At 35.1% G+C, this 25602-nt stretch overlaps 1 protein-coding gene across 10 annotated transcripts in view; it reads left to right on the top strand.

Moving 5' to 3' along the window:
- Positions 1-25602, top strand: part of Ptpn4 (protein tyrosine phosphatase, non-receptor type 4) — a 185119-nt gene that overhangs the window by 98876 nt on the left and 60641 nt on the right. For 8 of the 10 annotated variants that reach the window (XM_006529255.3, XM_006529254.4, XM_006529253.4 and 5 more), the window contains 3 exons: positions 12614-12677; positions 16674-16846; positions 22695-22763. In XM_006529255.3, the coding sequence (XP_006529318.1) occupies positions 12614-12677; positions 16674-16846; positions 22695-22763 (306 nt within the window). The remainder of the gene's footprint in view (positions 1-12613; positions 12678-16673; positions 16847-22694; positions 22764-25602) is intronic. The other 2 variants (XM_030252303.1, XM_030252302.1) reach the window with 1 other exon arrangement.

Here is a 25602-nt window from a genome sequence, read left to right as displayed (position 1 = left end):
GTTCCACGGTCTCCTTGTTTTCTGTCCTGCAAGGTCTAAGAGCCTGAGACAAGGCAGCCTGTCAAGTCTGAGATAGAGGCTTTCCCATCTTAATGCTTTGTACTACAGTCTTAGAGATATATTTCTTCCTAGTCTGAGAGTCCACAGAAACAAATCCAACATTGGTACTATTTCTAGTAAAACAAATAGGTAGGCCCTCACCTAAAGCAGTGTAATTCACTAATTTGGAATACTTCTCACTCTCAGACTAAGGAAATCCTAACAACTGAATATTATATAGAAGTCACAAGCCTTTCTGGCCTTGAACATATAGAAGGAATATATGCCTAATGCTTCCTTATTTTCATCACCGGGACACTCATCAAGTTCTCAGTCAGCATCATTCTTTGTCCAACCATCAGCATGTCTCACCAGTTTCTCTGGCAACCACCTCACTTCTTCAGCATCTTGCAAAAAAACACAAACATGCCCTCTTCCCCATATTAATACTGGATCAGGATTATGCTATGTGACACTAAGCAGGACCTTCCATTTCAACTGAGCATAAGTATGCTGAGTTGTAGGGTGCTATAGATACTCATCAGCAGAGAGCCCCTTGGCATCCAAGGTCAAAAAATTATAAATAAAAGATTTGTGGTCAATGAGTATACAACTTCCTTTTTTTTTATGTTTTGTAGATGATTTTTTGAGTTCTTGGGCTCATTTTATAATTTTCTCTCCTTGGGGACATGCAAAATTATGTATATCATATATATTATAACTTATACTTTATAGATTGAACTCATTTAAATCAAATTTTAACATTTAATATTTAATGTATCATTTTTACTTAAGTATATTTAATATTTAATGCATATGATATATTTACTGTGTATACTATGTATTAATGTACGTAAATAACATTTAATGTACAGACATTATATTTAACATGTATAATTTAATTTTAATGTATATTTCTATTTAACATAGATTTTTATATATGCATGTGTGAACATGCATGTAATTATTATATACATGTTTCAATACATATAAGTTCTAACTTATATGATATATGTTAGCTTATATAATTTATATTTGGGGTCACCGGCTGTTTTGGATCAGAACAGGCAGATAGCAATACTTGTCTGGAGTCCATTTGATCTATGACAGGTGGGTCCAATTCTTAGGACTCTTGATTCCCTGAAGCTTATGTGAACTTTCATGTACAAAAGGATGTAAATTAATATTTACCATTCCATTGAATTTCATATTTTAGAAATATAGTTAACAGGTGCTTGTTAGAAAACAGGAGTAGACTCATGTCTTTGAGACCTAGTTAAAGCTATAGGCTTGCAACTATATATAAACAGATTGAACAGAGATGTTTTAGCAATATAGGAACATCGCTGTTTATATTCAGAAGACAACTGTTTCATTAACTTATCAGACCTCCACTGATCAATGTTAAATTTCTGAACTTTGAAATTACTATAGCATGTGGGAGAAATATGAATCATTTCCCTTTTTTTTTTCTTAAAATCATTTTTTACATCTCTATAGCTTGCATTTATATACCTTAAAACATCTTCTTAGTCCCTCCAACATTTATAACTTGATCTTATCAACTTTAAACATCTTTACCTGCATTTACCATCTTTAAACATTTTTACTTGTATTAATCAAGTTTAACCAGCTTTACCCTCATTTACCACCTTTAAACAACTTTACTTGAATTTACCAAATTTAAACATCTTTACTTGCATTTACCAACTTTAAACATCTTTCATCTGAAGGGTTTTTTATTTCTAACTCATCATCATTCAAGTTCTTTTATATCCTCTAACCTTTATCGCTTGCATTTATCAATCTCAAACGTTTTCCATAAACATTTTTTTTCTTAGACCATAGCTTGCTGGGTTGGATTATAACTCACCTATGTCTGCTGCTGAGCTCTGTTGTTGCCCCCTCTGCTGAGAAGGGAAGGGTGGAAGCTATCTCCTCCACCAGTGTCTGCCATTTTGCTTCCTCAGGAAACCAAAGACAGACCTTTAATAAAAAATCTAAAAAACTATGTAATTGCTGTTGCCCTAGTTTAGCGAAGCATATTGAGTATTTGGCACAAAGAGCATAAGGCCATTTCCCATCCCCCACTTGACTTTTACTTTTTATGAGCGTCCTTACTTTTTTCTGAGTTCTCTTTCTATTTTCCCTATGTCTTTTACTCCTGAGAAATACTCACTGCATCAGTTCCCTTTTCTTTTTCCGAGCACTCACTTTTTTTATGATGTCCTTCCCCTCCCCCCCCACCCCCCCATCGTCAAGCCTGATGCTGGCCTCCATTCTATAGGGGCCAGCTGGTCAGTCAACACAGGAACCACGACTGGGGGAGTTAGGATGAATATAGGAAAGGCCAAAAGAAGATGCAAGAGGCAGAATATGGGAGAGTTGCTGGTTAATACCACACCAGGCAAGCAACACAAAATGTGACCGATTCCAGGAAGAAAACAATGACTACAAATGTTTATGTGACAAGTTTATGGTATATAGTATCTGTTTCCTTCAGGTTAGGACAGTCTTTCAAGGACTTATGTGTAAGCAGAAGTAAAACACACAACTTAATTAAAAACAAAGTAAGTGGAGGAATTGGACAGGCTAAAATGCATGTCTTAATTAAAAACAAAGACAGATGTCAGCAGAGTCATTCATGATTAATCACAAGAAAGAAGTCAGCTCAAGTTAACTGTGGATGTGCTCCCCCAAAATAAGGAATGCAATGAGCTTTCATGAGAAGAGAAACAGACCTGGGACAAGTAATATGGAAAATTTATGCTTGGACTGGGGTCATTGCTGTGTTAATTTTGACTGTGTGGTTCTTAGGCCTGTGGAAATAGTTTGTGGGGTTAAGTGTGGAAGAGTTTAGGCATTTGGACTGGAAAACTCCAAAATTCTGTACACAGAACTTTATGGGTCATTGTGATGTAAGTTTTGAAGGCCAGAATGCAGAGAAGTGGAGAGTGGAGGTCTGGCTCATGATGGTTTAAAGAGGAACAAGGTCCATATGGGAAACTGGACTAGAGGCCTTTTCTATTCTAGCAACACAAAACAAACAAAAAACCTATCTGACTTTTATTTATCCCATGTCCTGAGAATTTAAGTTAGGCAAAATTCCCAAGGAATGGGCTAACTTATTTGGCAGAGGAAATTTGAAGGCAGTATAATTTCATACTCTGTGGCTTGCTGCTTACTCCTCCTCTTCAGGTTACAGTGACTAAAAGTAAAAAGTGGAGCAGAGAGATAAAAAATACGTAGGTTTTGAGGAAAGCAGTGTGAGCAAGTATAAAACTACATAAATGGCAAATTTAAAAGCAGCTGTAATCTTTAGAGATTTGTATCATTAAAGAGAAATCTTCACACTGACTCAATAGAAGTGGTATCCCAGAAACATTGAAGACTCCATCTTGTGAAAATGCAAATTCAGTTGGAAAAAAAAAACAAACCCTAAACTGAGAATATTACTCAAGGGGTTCCTTGCTCAAAAACAACTATTTTAAGAACTTGTTTCCCAGGTTCACCACACAGCCTGCAAGTGATGTCCATCCTGAGCTTGCAACACAACTTAATCACCTTTATACTCTACATACTTGTTTTGCAGTCCTTAAGACTTAGGATTGAGGAGGCCATGCTGTGTTATATAATGGTTCCAGGGATTTGCTAAGGCCAGACATGATGTGGGAGGTTTGGAGTCTCAGTGAGAAGGCAGGGAGAAGCTATTTCCTGAAGTTGTGAACATGAAATTCATGTTACAGTGGCAACCACAGGATTTTTTTTTGTGGACCAAGGGATGCCCACTGAAAGAATACTATAGGAAATGAAGAGTCTGTGTATGCTGCAGGCAGCATATCTAGAGAGGTCTGAGTGCCCGACAACATTTGAGTCCCAGAAGTCTCATATGTAGCTACAGGGTTTGACTGTTTTCCTTGCAGGATTTCTATCTTGCTTTGTTCTGATCTCTGGAATGGAACTATTAACTCTGTTCCACTGACTGAATGTAACTTGGTTTCTAAATGTACAGGTTTATGGATAAGGATTATCTGAGGCTTCAAAAGTTTTTCTCAGCAATTTGGAACTGTCAAAGACTATGGGAACACAGAAATAAATATTGGGCATGTCTGTCAAGGAGTTTCTACCTTGGGGTAATAGTGTTTTTCAACCTGTGAGTTGTGATCCCTTTGGCAAACCTCTATCTCCAAATATATTTACATTATAATTCATAAATAGCAAAGTTACAATTATGAAGTAACACAAAAATGATTTTATGGTTGGGGGAGTCACCACCATATGAGAAACTGTATTAAATGGTTGTGGAATTAGGAAGCTTGAGAACCACTGGGCTAATTACCTAGAAAGACTACTATAAATGGGGGCAGCCCAATTCCTTAGGCTGTATTCTTGAGCTAAATAAAAAAAGAAAGCTGAACACTAGCATTCATCTTTCTCATAGCTTCTCACATGCAGACACAGTGTGACCATTTGTTTTTGCCGCCATGACTTCCCTTCAATGATGGATTGTACCCCCAACCTGTGAGCCAGAATAAACCCTTCTTCCTTCTGTTTTTTTTCAGGTGTATTGTCATAGTAATAGAAAAGTAACTAAGAAATAAACCAGTCAGATTGGCACCTTGTAATCCTAGTACTTTTTTCTTAGAGATTTATACAGGAGAAACTGAGTTCACTTAAAAAAAAAGTTTGTTCATAAAATTCAGAGCTACAGTATAAGATAAAATAAAAATCCAATAAAAAATGTGCCCCAGTTGAGCAATTGAGAGGATAAGTTATAGAATATCTATCTACATGGTATAATTCTGCTCCGCATTAGAAAGAAATGGATGCTTGAAACACTAAAGCACACAGATCCTCCTCCTCCCAAATCACTATACTAAACCCAAAAGAACACATCTCTCTCTGTGAAATCCTAGGATACATATATTTTTAAAATTTGGAAACAGAAGGAAACTTTGCAAGATAAAATGATAAAACAATTACATGATGATTGTTCTGTGGTAGTTATGCAAGTGAACAGATTTTTAAAAAAAGTTTATTGTTCACCTAAAGTTGGTAAATTATATAAATACAAATTATAATCTCTAGAAAACCAATAAAACTAAGGATCATTTACTGTTTCATCTTACATTTTTGAAGTATTTCCTATGTAATTGTTATTGTGGCATGTTCAAGGACAAAAACATAATTCTTATCTGTAAGTACAGATAGGACACACAAACAGTAATTTTCTTTTTCTTTTATACTATTTATAAATGTCAGAATCATACATTATAATGTAATATAATAATTTAAATAATATAATTAAATATGCATATATATTAAAATGCCAGTGATAATTTTCTCTGTGTTTTCAAAGTTCTATATTATATAATTTTTACTTTTTTTAAACTGTTAATATAAAATGAAGATTCTGGCAATCTATGTACATTGCTATGCAAGCAGAAAAGAATATACTCTATGGAATATTGAACTGAATTTGAGATGGCTTTTATAGGATACAGAGAAGGTTTCTCAATTGGAAGGGGACTGAATTTTCAGGAATAACCTAGTATATATAGGGTATATGTGCTAGAAATCTTGATGCAGCATTTTATAGTTACACATACTAGAGGTGTGTTTAAAGTTGGGAAATAATACTCATATATCCAAGGCTTTATACAAGTTGGGTTTAAGAAAACCAAGCAATGAATGTTAACATTGAAAGATTATTTAGAAAATACTTTTAAATATTGTTTTCAATAATTAAATAGATGGGATTTAACATTGCTAGATGTATTAAGCCCATATCACTGTGTGCGATAAAAAATTTTTTCCCAACTATTCTCAACAGTACACAGTACAAAACTTATGCAAAGATGTTAAGATTGTAAAAGAGGAACAGAGAATTCAGCTTCCCAACCAGACATGTAAGGTGTTAACTATCTTGCTCCCACAACAAAGGCAAACCGAATAAAACCAGAAAATCAACAATCCTTGGGTTCTTCAAGAAGTTGGAGACACTGAGTAAACTCTTACTTTGAGAACTAGAGACAGGTGACTTGTAGAGAACTGACAGTTGGGACTGATTAAAAGGTGGATGACTGGTTACTAGGTGGCAGAATCTATACTGGTTTAAGAAAAAAACTTTTGGGTGTCCCATCTTCTGAGATTTTTCAAGCTTCATGAATTTAAGTTGCACTTTCCAATTCTCATGGTGAGACCTCAGGTTTATAGGCCAATGTGCCACTTTGACTTAATCATAAGATTAAGCGGCATTCCCCAGATCACATACTAAAGGCCCTGTCATATAAGGTCCTGTGTAATAACAGTATTACAACTGAAAAACTGCAAGGAAAGCAACCTAAAGAGGTGTAATTCCACCAGAGAACTCCTAGACCTGATAAACAGCTTCAGTGAAGCAGCTGGATACAAAATTAACTCAAACAAGTCAATGGCCTTTCTCTACACAAAGGATAAAACAGGCTGAGAAAGAAATTAGGGAAACACCCTTCTCTATAGGCACAAATAATATAAAATACCTTGGCGTGACTCAAACTAAGGAAGTGAAAGATCTGTATGATAAAAACTTCAAGTCTCTGAAGAAAGAAATTAAAGAAGATCTCAGGAGATGGAAAGATCTCCCATGCTCATGGATTGGCAGGATCAATATAGTAAAAATGGCTATCTTGCCAAAAGCTATCTACAGATTCAATGCAATCCCCATCAAAATTCCAACTCAATTCTTCAAGGAATTAGAAAGAGCAATGCCACAAACCCTTTGGGTCCCTTTGTCTGCGTGAACAGGGTCTCTAGTCGCAGGTGGGCAAAGCGTCAGCAGGTGACAAACAGACCAACAAGCGAGATTGTGTAGAATCTCAATGTATTGTGTCAGGTTGAACATCAAACTTTTTATACCAAAGAAATAATAAGAAACAAGGCAAAATACAATCCACCAAGTTACAGTGATGCAATACAAAAGGAATGTATACATCAAAAGAAGGTGGGGGGGGGCAGGCTGCTGCCCCAAAAGAAGGGAGCCAGGTGTAAACTAGTCTATTGTTAAACCCACCACCAGGAGTTCTGCACTAGCAGACCTTATCATGAATACTGCAATATCCCAACACTCTTATTTCCTGGGTCTACAGAAGAATATACCAACTTGCTTCTTAATGTGAAGCTATACCTAGCTGTAGAGAAGATCTCTGTCTCAGTGGGATTTCCTAGCTCTATTATTCCCTTGTTTGGGTGAGAGTTGCTACTGTCCTTGGTAAATATTTTGCAGACAAGCTCTGAGCTACTGGCTCCGTCTTTTGTAATGCTTAATTAATAACTGAATAGGTAACTTCCTTTCTGCATTCCTGCCAGATTTCAAGCTCAGATTTGAAGTTTGCAGGTTTCTGGGACCTTGCAACAATGGGGAGGCTTAACTATAACAGAATTTAATGTTAAAAGGCATTTATAATAAAATATTAAAAGAGAGCTCATGGATCCATACACCAGATTAACACGGGAATAGAGTATGAGTATGTGGGTAAATGAGAATGCAAAAACTCCAGGAGGTGAGCTTTCTTGAAATTCTTCCTCCTTGAGTGCTTACAGACTTCTTCAGCCTGTCAACCAGACCTGACCGGAGGGCGTGGCAGAGCAATCTGCAAATTCATCTGGAATAACAAAAAAACAAGGATAGCAAAAACTCTTCTCAAGGATAAGAGAACCTCTGGGGGAATCACCATGCCTGGCCTAAAGCTGTACTACAGAGCAATTGTGATAAAAACTGCATGGTACTGGTATAGTGACAGACAATAGACCAATGGAACAGAATTGAAGACCCAGAGATGAACCCACACACCTATGGTCACTTGATCTTTGACAAGGGAGCTAAAACCATCCAGTGGAGGAAAGACAGCATTTTCAACAAATGGTGCTGGCACAACTGGTTGTTATCGTGTAGAAGAATGCGAATTGATCCATTCCTATCTCCTTGTACTAAGGTCAAATCTAAGTGGATCAAGGAACTCCACATAAAACCAGAGACAGTGAAACTTATAGAGGAGAAAGTGGGGAAAAGCCTCGAAGATATGGGCACAGGGGAAAAATTCCTGAACAGAACAACAATGGACTGTGCTGTGAGATCAAGGATCGACAAATGGTACCTCATAAAAGTTGCAAAGCTTCTGTAAGGCAAAAGACACCATCAATAAGACAAAAAGGCCACCAACAGATTGGGAAAGGATCTTTACCTATCCTAAATCAGGGGATGGATATATATATATATATATATATATATATATATATATATATATCAAGAAAGTGGACTCCAAAAAATAACTCCATGAAAAAATGGGGCTCAGAACTAAACAATTCTTACCTGAGGAATACCGAATGGCTGAGAAGCACCTGAAAAAATGTTCAGCGTCCTTAATCATCAGGGAAATGCAAATCAAAACAACCTTGAGATTTTACCTCACACCAGTCAGAAAGGCTAAGATCAAAAATTCCGGTGACAGCAGATGCTGGTGAGGATGTGGGGAAAGAGGAACACTCCTCCATTGTTGGTGGGATTGCAAGCTTGTACAACCACTCTGGAAATCAGTCTGGCGGTTCCTCAGAAAATTGGACATAGTACTACTGGAGGATCCCGCAATACCTCTCTTTGGCATATATCCAGAAGATGTTCCAACTGGTTAGAAGGACACATGCTCCACTATGTTCAGAGCAGCCTTATTTATAATAGCCAGAAGCTGGAAAGAACCCAGATGCCCCTCAATAGAGGAATGGATACAGAAAGTGTGGTACATTTACACAATGGAGTACTACTCAGCTATAAAAAGAATGAATTCATGAAATTCCTAGGCAAATGGATGGACCTGGAGGGCATCATCCTGAGTAAGGTAACCCAATCACAAAAGAACTCACATGATATGTACTTACTGATAAGTGGATATTAGCCCAGAAACTTAGAATACCGAAGATATAAGATACAATTTGTAAAACACATGAAACTCAAGAAGAACAAAGACCAAAGTGTGGACACTTTGCCCCTTCTTAGAATTGGGAACAAAACACCCATGAAAGGAGTTACAGAGACAAAGTTTGGAGCTGAGACCAAAGGATGGACCATCTAGTAACTGCCATACCTGGGGATCCATCCCATAATCAGCCTCAAAACGCTGACACCATTGCATACACTAGCAAGATTTTGCTGAAAGGACCCTGATATAACTCACTCTTGTGAGGCTATGTCAGGGCCTAGCAAACACAGAAGTGGATGCTCACAGTCAGCTATTGGATGGAACACAGGGCCCCCAATGGAGGAGCTAGAGAAAGTACCCAAGGAGCTAAAGGCATCTGCAACCCTATAGGTGGAACAACAATACAAACTAACCAGTACCCCCAGGAGCTCATGTCTCTAGCTGTATATGTATATGTATCAGTGGAAAGAGAGGCCCATTTGTCCTGCAAATTTATATGCCTAAGTACAGGGGAACGCCAGAGCCAAGAAGTGGGAGTGGGGTTGGGGAGTGGGGGGAAGGCATGGGTGACTTTTGGGATAGCATTGGAAATGTAAATGAAGAAAATACCTAATAAAATAAAGGAAAAAAAAAGCCTAAAGATAGCAGGAGAACCAGGAATATGGGCACTAGAAGAATTTAAGCATAGCCCTTTGTCAAGGAAGTGTGAAGTTTCAGCTAAGGAATGTTCATCTGGATTCTTTCATTCAGTAAATTATATCTGGGCTCAATTGCAAATTTCTAGAGATTCAAATAAAGGGGAAAATTTTGAAAGAAGGAAAACACTGAAATACTAAATTTTTTTGTAGAGAAATAAAGTTTAAGAATTGCATGGCACTTTTCTTTAGAAAACCTACGACATATTTGCAATTGTTCAACGAAAAAGCCTTATCAATTTAGTTTATAGTTGTATTTTAGAAACAAGTGAAAACTAGATTTTCTCAAACAGGAATTAAAGGAATTAAAGCCTTTTTTGTGAGGAATGTTAAACTAAGTTCTTCAGAAAAAAACAGCAACCATCCTTAAAATTTAAAGAGGCAGATTATTAAAGTAGGTCTTAAAAGTTTGTTGTATAGTTGATATGCTTTATGAAATTCACTGTTAATATAATCAATGTTTGGAGTATGGTTATGGGACACATCATTACCCAGTCTAATTTTGAGCCATTTTCCTTACCTACAAAAATTTTATCTCTTGTCTTAACTCTTACCACCATCCCTAATCATATGTCTATTCTAGTTACTCTAAAGTGAGGTACTCTGTGTTTGGGTGGCTCGTTTAGCAAGTTTCAACATTCATGTAAAGAACATATATCTTTTTTTTTTATTGCTTATCTCTTAGTTACATACCTTTTTTTTTTTTTTTTTTTGCAACTCATTAGTTGTTTTTTTGCTGTTAAGACTCTAGTGCTCAGGTAAGTGCCTTTAATCCTAGCTCTTGGGAAGCAGAGGTAGGCAGACCTCTGTGAGTACAAGGCCAAGCCTGGTCTACAGAGTGACTTCCAGGAGAGCCAAAAAACCCTGTCTCAACAAACAAGCCAATGGAACACTGCATGTTTATAGGACTGTTGGTAGCAGGCATAGACAAAAGAGTAGAACTTCTGAGTTTGCTAAACTTTTCCCTCATGTTGTGCTATTACCTTCCCTCTCTATTGGGGATCTGTGGTGTGTTAATTTTACTATATTTCCCCCACCATTTTTCGTTTGTCTTTTGGCTTAAAACATCTTGGCCAGTTTGAAATGATATCCTTTCTTAATTTTACTTTGTATCCTTTTATGGCAAATTATTGTTGAACATATTTCCATGCACTTGTTGTTCTTTCATCTGTCCTCTTAGAAATACACAAGATGGAGTTGATAATTTGTGTGTATACTATTCACAAGAGATATATATGAAACATAAAGAGATAGGCTGGTTTAATTCATTATAAAAGATTAACCAAGGGCATGGATACAAAAGAGCATTATAGCTATCTCATTATATAAAATGAGCAGTAATCATTTCTTGATAGAAAACATTTGTAAGGCACACAAGTCATACAAGTAGACTTTTGCTAGAGATCCTATCCAGTTGGTGTTGAAAATTGTATTCATTGGTGTTTTTCTGGAATTTGTAAAGTGAAGATGACTAGAAGTTAGATTAGGTTTTCTGCTTTATTAATTTAAAATTGAATAACACTTTGCATTGTTTATGTTGCTTGTGTGATTTTTTTTTAATGATGGGTGATGTATACATTTAAAAATATATGTATCCTATTTAAACGTTTTCAAATTATTTACTTTCCACAAATATAGGCTGTGCTTTACCCCAGTCTTATTTCCAGTTTCTAAAAGAATTACCCTTTGTCATATGGGAAAATATTATATCCATGTTGTTTTATCTCTATGTAGTGAGACCACAAGATGTAATAGTAAAATAAGATTTGGCTCAGTGTTAGAGCACTTGACTATCATAAGTCCTAGGTTTAATTCCTAGCAACACAAATAAAGTTCAGACCTAAAACCTAAGCTTAGATTTCCTCTATTTCAAATGGTTCTGCCTGACTTGGACTGGTATATTTGTTTTCTGAAGTGATTGAAATTTGAGAAGTTTTTCTCTGAGAGTACTCACAACTTTGTAATTGATATGAGTGTGAGTCACAAAAATCAAAATGTAGAATTACTGTAAAAATATTAGAAATGTTAGAAAATTAGGTTCCAAATCACATTTTACTAAGATTCAGTCTCTTTGATCTCATGGCCTTTAAGTGTCATGGGCCCTAAAGTCTCAGAATTGCTCTTTATATCATTATTACAAGGAACCAAACTAGCTTGAGTCATGGATCATATAATGGAACATTGAAAAATTGGTGTTATATAAATTGCATATGTGTAGGCTAGTGTGGTGGCCACCCAGGAGGCAGAGCCAGGTAAGACTGGTCTATAGGAAAGCCAAGGCTATGTAGTAAGTCTCTGTCTAGAACAAACAAACAAATACATGTTTTTTAAAAGGTAATATATAAGGGTCAGATAAAAGTATTTACAGTTTTAAGATTAAAATGTTTTACAAATCTCTGAAATTTTTTATTTTTCCCTCCATGCTTTGTCGTATAAAAATACTTTAATGTTATTTATGCTTTTTGAGATTTTAATCTTTGGAAATACATAATTCATAGTAGATATAGTTTAATAACATTTTTCTCAGTTGTGTACCTAAATTTTCTTTAGTTTTATAGGAAGCACCATGTGTTTTTACATATTGCATATATTAAAGATTATATGATAAAATATGAAGATATTAATACACATTAAATTTAAGACTATGGCCACCCACCTGTGTGCACATCGGCAGCACAAATCAGATTTGGTGTTATTAATAACAAAAACAAAAATTAAAAAGGTGCCATGAAGTTAGGAGGGAAGAAGGATGGTGACTTCAAAGCGAGTTGGGGTTACTGGCGAGGAGATTGGTTACTATTCATTTCATAAACGTATGAAACATTCAAAACCCATGATATATATAAAAATACCTATAATTTTCCCAATTTTTGTATATTTTCTTTTTTAGCAGTATTTTGAATACTCCAATTCTCTTTTATGCAGGTTGAAGATTGTAAAAATTTCTTTTAAATGCAAACAGTTTTTTATTCAACTTAGAAAAGAGTTGGTGAGTATTGATTAATAATTATTGGTAAAAATAAAATATTTTAAGATTGCCTAGCCATAGGTGGGGGAGATGGCTCAATTTGTATAGTGCTTCTAGAAGTGCAAGGATTTGAGTTTGATGCCTAGGTCCCAAGTAGAAAAGCTGCATTTATAATTCTGACAATGAGGAGGCAGACATAGGCTGATCCATTCAACTCCCAGGCCAATGAGAGACTTTGTCTCCAAAAAAGGGGGAAACATCTCTGGGGAATAACACCTGAGATTATCTTTCAGCTTCCTAGCACATGTGCACGTGCATGTACAAGTAGAATAGCACACACTGATTTAAAAAACATTTAAATCTTTGTGTCACTGTGAACAAAAATGCAGTAAATACTTGTAAGTTTTTTCTCTATACTATACTTTCATAGAAAGCTCATTTCATTTTGGAAATGCTGAATATATAGTTTCTAGTTCATGGACATACATCTTGTATCAACTTCCTCCTGTAAATTATCTTACTACGTGATCAAATTAAACTAGCTTTGCCTAGTATAATATGATAAACTATTATATTATTATAACAACTTCCTCCTGCAAATTATCTTACTACTTGATCAAATTACACTAGCTTTGCCTGGTGTGGTGACATAAGCCTTTAATCCCAAGCATGTAGAAATAATGGTTTAGGGCAAGATCCTCATACAAATCATATACATATTTACAGACTGCAAGCAAACTAACCTTAGTCTTTGCTTTACATCAAATTTTTATAAATCTTTGCAAATTCGTACATTTCAAGACTTATGTGTATAAAATTTCTTTAAAATGTTAAGAATATATTTGAGTCAGCTGCAGTATCTGCCTGCTAGAGGATATTTTCTTATTTTGTAACAGTGACTTATCATTTATGTTTTCCTAATATGGGAGATTTTTCCAAATAGAATTTTTATTGAAATGAACTCATATTACTATGTAGAGCATGACAGAGTCCTATTGCTAATGGATCTAATGTGTACTTGTAGTCGCTAACCTTCCCAACAGATAGGCAGCTTTATTTCCATTTGTAATGCAGTGAAGTAGGTTAGATGCTGGAACTTTAAGAAGTGAAGCCATATAGCATGTCCTTTTGTACTTGGCTTTTTTCTTTAACAATATGAAATTCATATTGTACTGACTTCAGTGATAATTGTGTTGTTTGTTATTAATGTGATATACTACTAAGTGTATATGCTATAAATTAGCATTTTAGTTTTCTGTTAAGAGACAGTTTTACTATTTCCCAGTGGGGAATATTTTGACTAATACTGGTACTAAACATTTTTATGCATGTATGTGCCTTTGTAGGTGTGTGTGTGTGTGTGTATACAGTAAATTTCAGTAAATATTCACAGAAGGATATATAATAAATCTTGTTATCCAGAAACTAGAGAATAGGAGCTGGAGAGATGTCTCAGTGATTAAGATCACTTCTAGAGGTCCTGAGTTCAATTCCTAGCAACGACATGGTGGCTCACAGCCATTTGTAATGGGCTCTAATGCCCTCTTCTGGTGTGTCTGAAGACAGTGACAGTGTATTCATATAAATAAAATAAATAAATCTTTTTTAAAAAACCCTATTGAATAGATAATTTACTTAGAGTAACTATAGAGAGTGTTGTAGAAGAAAATACTATTAATATACCTGATTGCAGTGAATGTGTTGTCAGTAATAGTAATAACAAGAGTTATGAAATGTAACATTTGTTGAAAACAGTGTATGTGCTTGGTAACATATGAACCATTTTTAGTATACTTCTCATAATTGTTCTTTGAGAGATTATGCCAGTTAACACCATGTTTACCTATAAATATCAACAGCATCAAAAGTCAACTTGCAAGTGACTAAAGACAACATACAGATGTATTTTGCAGAAGGTCAATTCCCAATGTTTTCTCTATAAAACACTTGTTTTTAACTATCCAAAGTTATAGGCAGGTACAGTGGTGCACACTTGAAATCCTTGTGCTCAAAAGGCAGGGACAGGGGACTAGCTGCTTGTTTAAGGTTACCCCTAGTCTACACTAAAGTTTCAGACCAGGCAGAGCTACATAGCAAGACTTTATCACAAAACAACAGCAGCAGATCCAAACTTTCACTTGCTATACTTAACCTCTTAGGACACTTTAAGTCCATCGTTCACAAATTAGAAAGAATGTCATTGCATTTCAAATACAATTACAGTGACAAAAGTACATGCAGAGTGTTTGAAGCAATGGTTTAATAGGGAGGCCACATATTAGACAGTGTACACACACTGAAAAAACTTACTGTATTATACTCTTCTTGTAAGGTGTTCTGTCATCTTATATAACATTTACTGTATATCAGACAATATGTAAACTGTAACTGCATATAAAAATGTTAGTGATACTATTTAACTTTCTAGTAAACAACAAGCTATGCTTTACTTTTTAATTTGAAACTACATTCTTATATCTGAACATTTTATCTTGTTTTAATTATGGAAAATATTTTCATGATGAAAATATTTCTTGAATAAAACATAGAAGAAGCTCTTAAATATAATCATTCATTGTTTCAGACTGTTTCAGACTGATAAATGTTCATCAAAAGATACCATTAAGAGTGATGTAGCACTGGCTGTATATGCAGTAATATGCAACCCCAAGTCCTTCCATATATATGCTATCCAATGTCTTGAATACCACTTCAGAAATGACAGTATCTTCATGGTAGCCAGATATTTCCAAGGCTGAGGCAAGGTTGTGAGTTCAAAATCAACCTTGGCTACATTGTGTGAGGACCAGCTTCAGAAGCTAAAATAAGGTACACATGGTGCTCTAAGTCTCTAATCCCTGCATTTGAAAGGCTAAGGTAGGGAAATTGCTACAAATTCAAGTCTAGCCTGGGCTGGAGAAGGTCATGCTTTGAAAAAATAAAATCAATATCCAATTTGCCATTAACATGTAGAGATGTTGAACCTTATTTAAGTCATCAAGATGAGGTACATGTTATAACCAAAATGCAAAACACTGAAATAAGAAAAAATACAAATAGATGAGGTGGCACATGCTTATAATTCACCACCCAAATGATTGTCGGTGTGGGAACTGCTATAAGTTCAAGTCCAGCTTGAACATTATAGTGAGTTCTAGGCCAGCCTAAAGCACAATATAAAATGCCATCTCAATACAAAAATGGACACAAATCAAAACCAGAAAATCACTGAATATGGTGAGTGTATGGAACACACACTATCATTGACAGGAAGTACTAACTACTTTAGCTATACATATAATTATCTAGCAACAGAAATGTGTACATATGTACATAAAATCTAAGAATGTGCATACACAACATTGCTCTTCTATCTCTAACTTGGGAAATATCAAGTATCTATAAACAGTAAAGTATGTAAACTATTGTGCATATATTACACATTACATATATAATATGAACATATTACGTGCACACACATAAATATGTATATATATGTATGTATGTGTATATATGTATGTATGTGTATATATATGAGATACTCAGGAGATATGTGCTTTGGTATAATGTGGTTCATGCCAAAAGAAAAACTATAGCATCAGTCTCTTCTAATGCTAATCCATTTCTAATGTGATTTTTATAATAACGCTTGGGGTGTTGAATATTCTTTCTTTTAATCAAGGCAGAATTACAAATTGTGGATCTACACAAATTTAATTTGTGGTCCAGGACTATATATTGAAGCAGAATTATAGCTAATAAAATTTGTAAATATTTACTTGAAAATAGTAAAAAATTTAAAGTTATTTCTAATATGATAGAGAATACAAGTATGTAAATGTTGTATAATTACAGAAGTTCACATTTTATAAATCTTTTTATTTATTTCACTTAGCCTTTGTTAATAAAGTCATTAAAGGAGATTAGCATTTACAAGGCTGGTATAACTTATCTGTCAAAAGTACTATCATATCCTGACATTTTTCTGTTTTCTCTGAATTTTGTCATTTCATACAGCATGAATCTAGAGAAACATTACTGGGATTTAATATGGTGAATTATAGAGCATGTAAAACTTTGTGGAAAGCGTGTGTAGAACATCATACATTCTTCCGCCTGGATAGACCACTTCCACCTCAAAAAAATTTTTTTGCACATTATTTTACATTGGGTTCCAAATTCCGGTACTGGTAAGTACTACTTCTATACTATTTGTTTTGTTTTGTTTTGTTTTGTTTTGTTTTGTTTTCGTTACCTTTAGATTAGAGGTCTAGGTTTAGAGAGATGGCTCACAGGTTAAGAGTACTGGCTTTTCTTCTAGAAGGATGCAAGTTTAATTCCTAGCACCCACATGGCATCTTACAGCTGTGTGTAACTCCAGTTCCTGGGAAATCCATCATTCTTTTCTTGCCCCCACAAGCACTGGGCCTGGATATGGTATGAAAGACAAATGCACACAGAGATAAGAGGAACCAATTAAAGAGATACAGATACAAAGCAATATAATCATGGTTAGTTGCAAAACCTACTGAGTCAAAATCCCCATAGCATTCTTGTCTGTGTGTCTGTATCAGTAAGTCTATGATGTCTTGTGATGCACACTAGATTTGATAACCCATGCCGTAGGTTGCAATGTATTTTGTAAATAATTTGCCATATTTGCATAGTTTAATCCCAATAGATTTTATAATTCCTAATGCATTTATTATTTGCATGAAAACATTTCTATAAGATATATTCATTTCTTTTATAAAAGCCAAGATATATTTTACATAGTATAAAATTTTTTGTTTAAAAAATTCACAGTTTAACATTTTGTAGAGCTCTCTCCCCTGAGTTCAAAATAACCATTATGCAAATAGGCAAAAAGTTGAATTTGTTGAGTAATAACCACAGATCCTGACATTTTCCTGTATTCTCTTCATTCTGTCTATAATACAGCATAAATTTTGAGAAGTAACTTTAACTAAAGTTAACCCTTAAATTTTTCCTTTATTTTATGTATATTTTTTTCCATTTTGTTTGTTTGTTTGTTTGTTTTTGTTTTGTTTTTTTGTTTTTTCTGTGTGTATATCTGTGCATCATGTGTGTGCAATGTTCATGATGCTGGGAGAGATACCTTATGTTTGGAAGTATAGATAGTTAGAAGTGCTAGTATGGGTGCTGGGAATCAAATCTGCTTCCTTGAGAAGAGCAGTCAGTATTCTAAACTGCTGAGCTATCTCTCTAGTCCCCCTAAATTTGTTTGACTTGCTCTCTTTAAGTTTTTTTACTGTTACATAATTAGGTACGGTTTGGCCTTAACATATATTGCAATATGTAATCACCAGATATATCCACAGCTTCAGATGTGCATCATGTCCTTGTGGTGAGAATGTTCTTAACTCTCTCTACTACGTAATTTGAAATTTACAACTGTTAATCACAGTTGATCTTCTGTGCTACAGAATATGAGAAATTATTTTACCTATTCGCTGTGCCTTTTGCCATTTATTGATTTTTTTTCAATACTCCCCATGGCAACAATTTTTGGGAAATAATTATTTGTAGAAACCTTGATTAGTCCTATCTGTAAATTCTAAAATGACACATAAAAGTTAGTTTTAAAGTGGAATCTAGTAAGACTTACACAGAAAAAGTTACAGGTGATCTAATGGGCCTTCTTCTGCCTCCCGAGTGCTAAGATTAAATGTGTGCACCACCACCGTCTAGCTGCTTCTTTCATTAATGCTTGTATGGTTTGTCTTTTGATCAGTCTTGTTAGAATCTCATCACATTGGATTATTTTAAAACAACCTATATGCCAAGTAAAATTTTTCTTCAGACTTAAGTAGCTCAGTTCTAAAATGAGATGGGTAGGAAGTGACTGAAAATATTACGCAGCCAAGTTTTGGTTCAAATAAGTTTAGAACCAACATAGTAGACATTATTCAGTATGCAAAAATCTCAAGCATTGTAAGGTCTCTGAATCAGGAGTTAGAGAGTGTTATTCAGTGCTTAAGAGCACTTGCTGCTTTTGCACATGGTGGCTCAGAACTGTCTGTAACTCCAGTGTCAGGGTTCTGATATTATAGAATTAGTATGCTTTCTTAGTGAGAAATAACCGTACACTCAAAGTTTAATGGAAGAAAAAGCTCTTAATCCAGATGAGGTAGTACATTCCTTTAATCCTAGCACTGTTGACATAGAAGAAGCAGGTGGATCTCTGTGAGTTCAAAGCCATCCAGGGCTACACAAAGAAACCCTGTCTCAAAAAACCTAAAAAAGAAAGGAATGAATGAATGAGTAAGTGAAAGAAAGAAAGAAAGAAAGAAAGAAAGAAAGAAAGAAAGAAAGAAAGAAAGAAAGAAAGGAAAGAAAGAGAAAGAAAAGGAAGAAAGGCTTTTACAAGAGTCACATATAAGATAACCTGTGTATCAAACAAATGGTCTGTCGATCAGATAACTATCTGTTCTATTTTTCTTTCCTAATGGAAGCTATCTGGTCCTTCTAGACCAGTGGTTCTTAACTTGTAGGTCAGACACCTTTCACAGGGGGTGCGTAGCACACATTCTGCATATCAGATGTACATACTACTATCCATGTTACACTATGAAGTAGCGCCAAAAATAATTTTTGTGGTTGTGGTCACCACAACATGAGGAACTGTATTAAAGGGTGGCAACATTAAGAAGGTTGAGAATCACTGCGCTAGAACCTTACTCTATACCTACCCTCTAGTTCTATGGATTGTAGCTTGGTTATCATTGACTTCATAGCTAACACCCACATAGTTAATACATACCCTCTTTATCTTTTGAGTCTGAGATACCTCACACAGGATAATTTTTTTTCTACTTCCATCTATTTGCCTGCAAATTTCATGATGTTACTTTTAAAGAAACTGAGCAATGTTCCATTATATAAATGCATCACATTTTCTTTATCCAGTCTTCTGTTGAGGCACATCTAGATCCTGAAACTTCAAGTTTTTTTCTACATCACTTTCTAGCCTCTGAAAGCACTATTCATAGTACACATACATAAATATAGAGGGTAAAATAAAATTGAAAATATATTTTTATAAGTTTTTTTTTTTTACAAAATAGTGAAACCAGACCAAGTAAATAACAAGAAAATAACTCAAATAACTCAAGAAAATAAGATAACTCAAAAAGTGTTGGTGCAAAGCCCCGAGAATAAGGGTAATAATAAAGGGTAAGCTTTCACCATCATATCCATCCTCAGCAACTAAGGAGGACTCGAGAGAGGAGTCAAGATGAGAGAAGCTTCTTAAAATTTAATGATAAGTTTTTAGAAAGAAGAAGTAGATGAGAAGAAGTATTTGAGTCCCCATGGACAAAATTTTTCAATATGTCATATTTTACCTATCTACTTTGTGATGTTTCCTAAACTTTTCTTCCTTTTTGCAGTGGAGAGCAGCTACCTCTCTGAGCAAATGTACTGTAATCACAGAACAAGATTATGCCCACAAGTCTAGCCTTTTCTAAGTGAATATGTAGAAGTTTCAGTAGGCTGGAGAGATGGCTCAGAGGTTAAGGGCACTGGCTGCTCTCCCAGAGGACTCAGTAAAATTCCCAGCACCCACATGGAAGCTCAAAACTGTCTGTAAATCCAGTCCCAGGGGATCTGATGCCCTCACACAGACCTCAGTGCAGGCAAAACAACAGTGCACATAAAAACAAAATTTAAAGAAAAGAACTTTTAGAATAACTTTTATATTTTTGTAATGAGATTTCAAATTTAAAATTGGCTTACATTTCAATTATTCTTTTCATTATTATTTTCTCTAATACTTGAATTATTGCCATAACATTTTATATATGTATACTTAACAGTTGGTACTTTCTCATTGTTTAAATTTATATTGTCACAATTTGATATTGTAACTGCTACAGATTTTTATTTTTTTATTTTTTTATTTTTGGTTTTTCGAGACAGAGTTTCTCTGTGTAGCCCTGGCTGTCCTGGAACTCACTTTGTAGACCAGGCTGGACTCGAACTCGGAAATCCGCCTGCCTCTGCCTCTGCTGGGATTAAAGGCATGCACCACCACGCCTGGCCAGAATTTTATTTTAATCTGACCCTTACATGATGTCTTATTGACAATATGCAATATAAATTCCTTTTGAACATTAACTGTTCTTGATAGCTTGTTATTCCAGCCATTTGATCAATAGAGTTGTATTTCAGTCTGCTTCACTGCTATATTAATATATCAGTCAGGAGTGTGAGAAACTCAGAGCTCTTTTTGATATTTTAAGTAAAATAAAATTAATCCAGAGACTTGGTTACATAGGCACTTAAAAAACCAAAAAACAAAAATGGGAGACTAAGTGGGGAGGGATAGTTATTAAGAACCAAGTGTGCAAGAGGAATAATGTGTAAGGGTCATGTTTGATCTGAATTCCCTGAGCCTAGACAAGTTCCTGTCCTTCCCAGACACTTTCATGGCCAGTCCAGTTGGTCCAGGCCCTGACAGAGCAGCACTGCCTCATCAAGATGTTATCTTCCACTGCCCCAGCACTTGCCAGTACCTGCTTTGCATTTCTCCCACTTTTCTGATCTTTCATCTACCCATTGTGAAAATATAACCTAGTAGAAAGCTAAGTAGAAAGGAATCTAGAAAATGGAGTGTGATTACTTATAGCCCCATAACAAATGTAGCAAAGCACAGAATTAGGGCCTGTGACAGTCTACTGCATATCAGTGTTTGGACATAAGCCATATATATTTATAGTATCTGTGCTTATAGCTCTTGTTCTTAGCTTTGGAATGCATTGGAAACTCCCTTTAATTATTAAAATGTTAATTCTCTTGCAACTGAAGTAGGAAAGGGAGGATGACAAAATCTATACATAGTTCTTTCCCTAATGGACATGCCTCATGGTAAGCAGTGGCCAGGAATATTGATGCAATTGTTATACTTAAAATATTGAAATATTATTGACCAGAAAGTAGAGCTGGGAATATTGACAAAGTTTTTTGCTTTCTTAACCATCTGTTTATATACATGCTTATTGCTATTCTGTATATCCAAGAGATTAAATGCATTCAAATTAATGAAGCTGAATATATGGCCTCCATAGAGGAAATACATTTTTTAGGAAATTTCACATTTAAAAATATAGTTTCTCATTTTTCTATTAAATATCAGTCATGCCATTTATTTCAAAATTACTTATATTTGTTTTTTAATATGGTCTGAAATTTGCTTGTGTGACTTTAGGAACTTGTATTTTCCTACTTTTATATACATTAAATATCTTTATAAATGGCTGTGCTTTCTGTATTAGAAATTTATGTTCATTTACAACTCAGTAAGAGGTTGCCCTTTTAAACTCACTGAGAACTAACCTTTCATTAAGACAATTAACTGAATACACTGACTTAGCATGGAGGAGGATCAGAATCTCCACTGCATATAAAGAGTGCCGTTTAGGCAAGTCAGTTTCAAAGAAGAAACTATGCTGAACATCCACAATATTTCTGACCTCATTTTTTTTCCTAGAGTCAAAAACCTGAAATTTCTTGTATTGTGTCATGGAAGGAGTTGATGGACAGTCTTCATATCTGTAATAGCAGGAAAGGAAAAAGAAGTTATTGAAATTACCAAATAATTAGGTTATAGCTAACCTATTCTATTAGGGTAGGTCAGGGTGTTGGCTAACTCTCTTCTGTTAGGGTAGGTCAGGGCCATAGAGTTTGTTTGATTCAGGGCACCTCTGACTTTAAAGAGAGTATTTTAGTAAGGAACCACAAGAAAGGAGTTCCTATCATGAAACACGTGTTTGTTGTCACATCTTGGTTTATTAAATTGAGGAACTACTCATTAAGCTTCATCTGTTTGGATGGAACTGGAAGGCAGTCCAGTCGTTCCTTCTTACTCTGATGCTTATTGGGGGGGGGGGGTGGTTGTTGTTGTTGTTGTTACCACAAATATCTTATCACTTATAAAATTTTAGTATAATCATGTTCTATATTGTAGTTTCATGCTGTTTTCCCCTTTAAGATATTATGCATATTTATGTATTTCAGTGGGAGAACTGAAGTCCAGTCAGTTCAATATGGCAAAGAAAAGGCAAATAAAGACAGGGTATTTGCAAGGTAAGTCAATCCTGTTTTAGTATTTGAGGGTTTTCTTTTGGTTTTTTGACATTTTATTTTATGCTGTCTGGCAGGGGAGGAGTGACACACAAGAGAAAAACACAAAAGTTCTTTTATTCCATTAGGTAGGTTCAGGGTTAAACTCACATTGTCAGGCTTGGCAGTAAGCACTTTTATTTACCACTGAGCTATTTCACCAGTCCAACAGATTGCTGAATTTTTTAAAAAAGATTTATTTATTTATTATATGTAAGTACACTGTAGCTGTCTTCAGACATACCAGAAGAGGGCATCAGATCTCATTACAGATGGTTGTGAGCCACCATGTGGATACTGGGATTTGAACTCAGGACCTTCAAAGAGCAGTCAGTGCTCTTAACCACTGAGCCATCTCTTCAGCCCCCAGATTGCTGAATTTTTAAAAGCATTAAAATGATTAGAAATGGGGATTGGATAGCTGACTCAGTAGTTAAAAGATCCAGGTTCAGTTCTTGGCACCTACATGGTAGTACACAACTGCATATAACTCCAGATTGGGGGATCTGATGCCTGCTTATGGTCCATGGACTTTTGCATGCATGTAGTGTCCATGAACATATTCAGGTGTACCCACATACACATAAAATAAACATTTAAAAAATCATTAGAAATGTTTTCTAAATAATATACTATGTCGATGAAATGGAAACTAGTTTGTCTAGTGTCCTGCTTTTTTTTTTTAGACATATTTAAGAACTTTAGCCATGTATTCAGAACAATAGTTTTGAATAGGCTAAGTCAAGTATTGCTAATAAACTTTTTACTAGAAAGTTACTCTCATATTACATTCTTTTAAGCAATGTAAGGAATCCTATTATCCAGCCCATTTATATAGCTACTAAATCATGCTATTAAATGATAGCCGCTTTTGAATTGCCTTTTAAAAAGTGTACTTACCTTTATTTCATTAGAGTTTGGGAGGGCCAGTTTGTTTTCTAGAGACAAAAATGATACAATTTGGGAAAAAGTTAAGGATAGAGAATGGGTTAGCAAAGTATGGGTTTGATACTTATAACTAATTAGGAGATAATTACAGTAATCCAAGCAAAACTAATAAAGACCTCTACCATACATTGATGTAGAATAGGGAACAAATTTGAGGGACCTAACATCGACTGCTGATGTTAGATGGCTAGAGGGACAATGAAACAAGTGTTTGTTCCCGGTGGAAATTACTTCGAGAGCAAAAAGCCTTGAAGAGTTGTATGTCTGGCATCTACTGTTGCTAGAATTTTGGAAGCATTTATAAAGATAACAGGAAAATTTTACTTGGTCAAAAATTCAAAGGTCTTTTCAACTTTGTATTTCTAGAAGAAATAGTTTAGTGTTTGTCGTTGCTTTTTCTCATTTTCTTCCTCCCAACATGAAAATTATTCCCTGTTTCTACCAATTAGTGATAGATCATTATATTCTAAAATCCCGACAGTTTCAAGTGACTTGAAGAATATGTCATCCGCAACAGCCCCTTACAAACTTATTGGCATTTATTCAGGGTTTTTCCCTTCATAGACTCAGGTGTGTGTGTGTGTGTGTGTGTGTGTGTGTGTGTGTGTGTATCTGTCTGTCTGCCTGGTAACTATCATGGACATCACTGTTCCAATTAGAAAGTGGTATAGACCTGAAAAACAAAGGGGTTTAGTAAATGTCACTCAAATGTTTTCTGTACAACTGACCATAAGATAACTTTACTCCTAGTGGCATAATTGTTCTAATTTAGAAAGAACCTGTTCTGGTTTTTTGTACTGTCTCTTACTTGCAGCACTCTCTATTTTTGAAAATCAAAGCATTGTCTTATTTTAATGATTTTTGTACATACTAGATTTTGTTATGCCTGATCTTCATTGTTTTGTCATTCACTATTAATATTCTAGGAAGGTTGTCAGGGACTGTCTTTTTTTTTTTTTTTTTTTTTTTGGTGTGTGTGGGTCAGGAGGATAGATATGTTTCTTTTTTAAGGTGCTAGGTTCCCAAACCTTGCACATGCTAGCCAAGTGTTCTACTTTGGTACTGTATGCTCAAGTCTTGGTGCGAAGTTTTAATAGTGCTGGGCTGTCTTAATGATTGTTTTGTCTCTGGAAATCTATGCTTTCCTGGGATTGTTTAAGTTTATTTAGCTCGCTTGTTTGTTTTTTTTGTTGTTGTTATTGTTGGTTTAGTTTGGTTTTTCGAGATAGGGTTTCTCTGTGTAGCCTGACTGTCCTGGAACCCGCTTTGTAGACCAGACTAGCCTTTTACTCAGGGATCTGCCTGGCTCTGCCTCCTGAGTGCAGAGATAATTGTGAGCACCACCATTGCCTGGATCCTTGGATTGTTTTTATAAGACTCTTTTACCTTATAATTAGCTACTAAATTCTCTAATGGTTTTAGCAAGAATTAGGTCATTTTGGTTAAGAATTCCAGATTTATTTTCTCTCTTAGAATTTTAAATGGCAGTATAAATAGGAAGACGAAAAAGGCCTTTAAACTTTATATGAAAAATTTTACCAATAACTACCTTATTTTCCCTTTTATATCTAATTTTTGAATTGCTTTCACACTTTTTCAGTTATCATATAATAATATCTGAGGAAGAGATGAGAGCAAATTTTTCTTCAACAGAAAAATAAGGTGCCACGGTCAGAAAATAAACTCACCACATTGCTAACAGTGTGGTATTTTTTTCTCTGAAATTTCCGCTCAGAACAGGAAATATAGACAGTAAGCTTGAGTGGGTGGGTCTCTGAGGTTAGAGCTGTTAATAAATTAAGATGCCTGAAATTTAGTTAGCTCAAGACATTTCCAAACATGTTTAGTTCATTAC

Source organism: Mus musculus, chromosome 1 (genome assembly GCF_000001635.26).
Source record: "Mus musculus strain C57BL/6J chromosome 1, GRCm38.p6 C57BL/6J".
NCBI classification, from domain to species: domain Eukaryota; kingdom Metazoa; phylum Chordata; class Mammalia; order Rodentia; family Muridae; genus Mus; species Mus musculus.
This window is presented reverse-complemented; position numbering and strand designations above follow the sequence as displayed.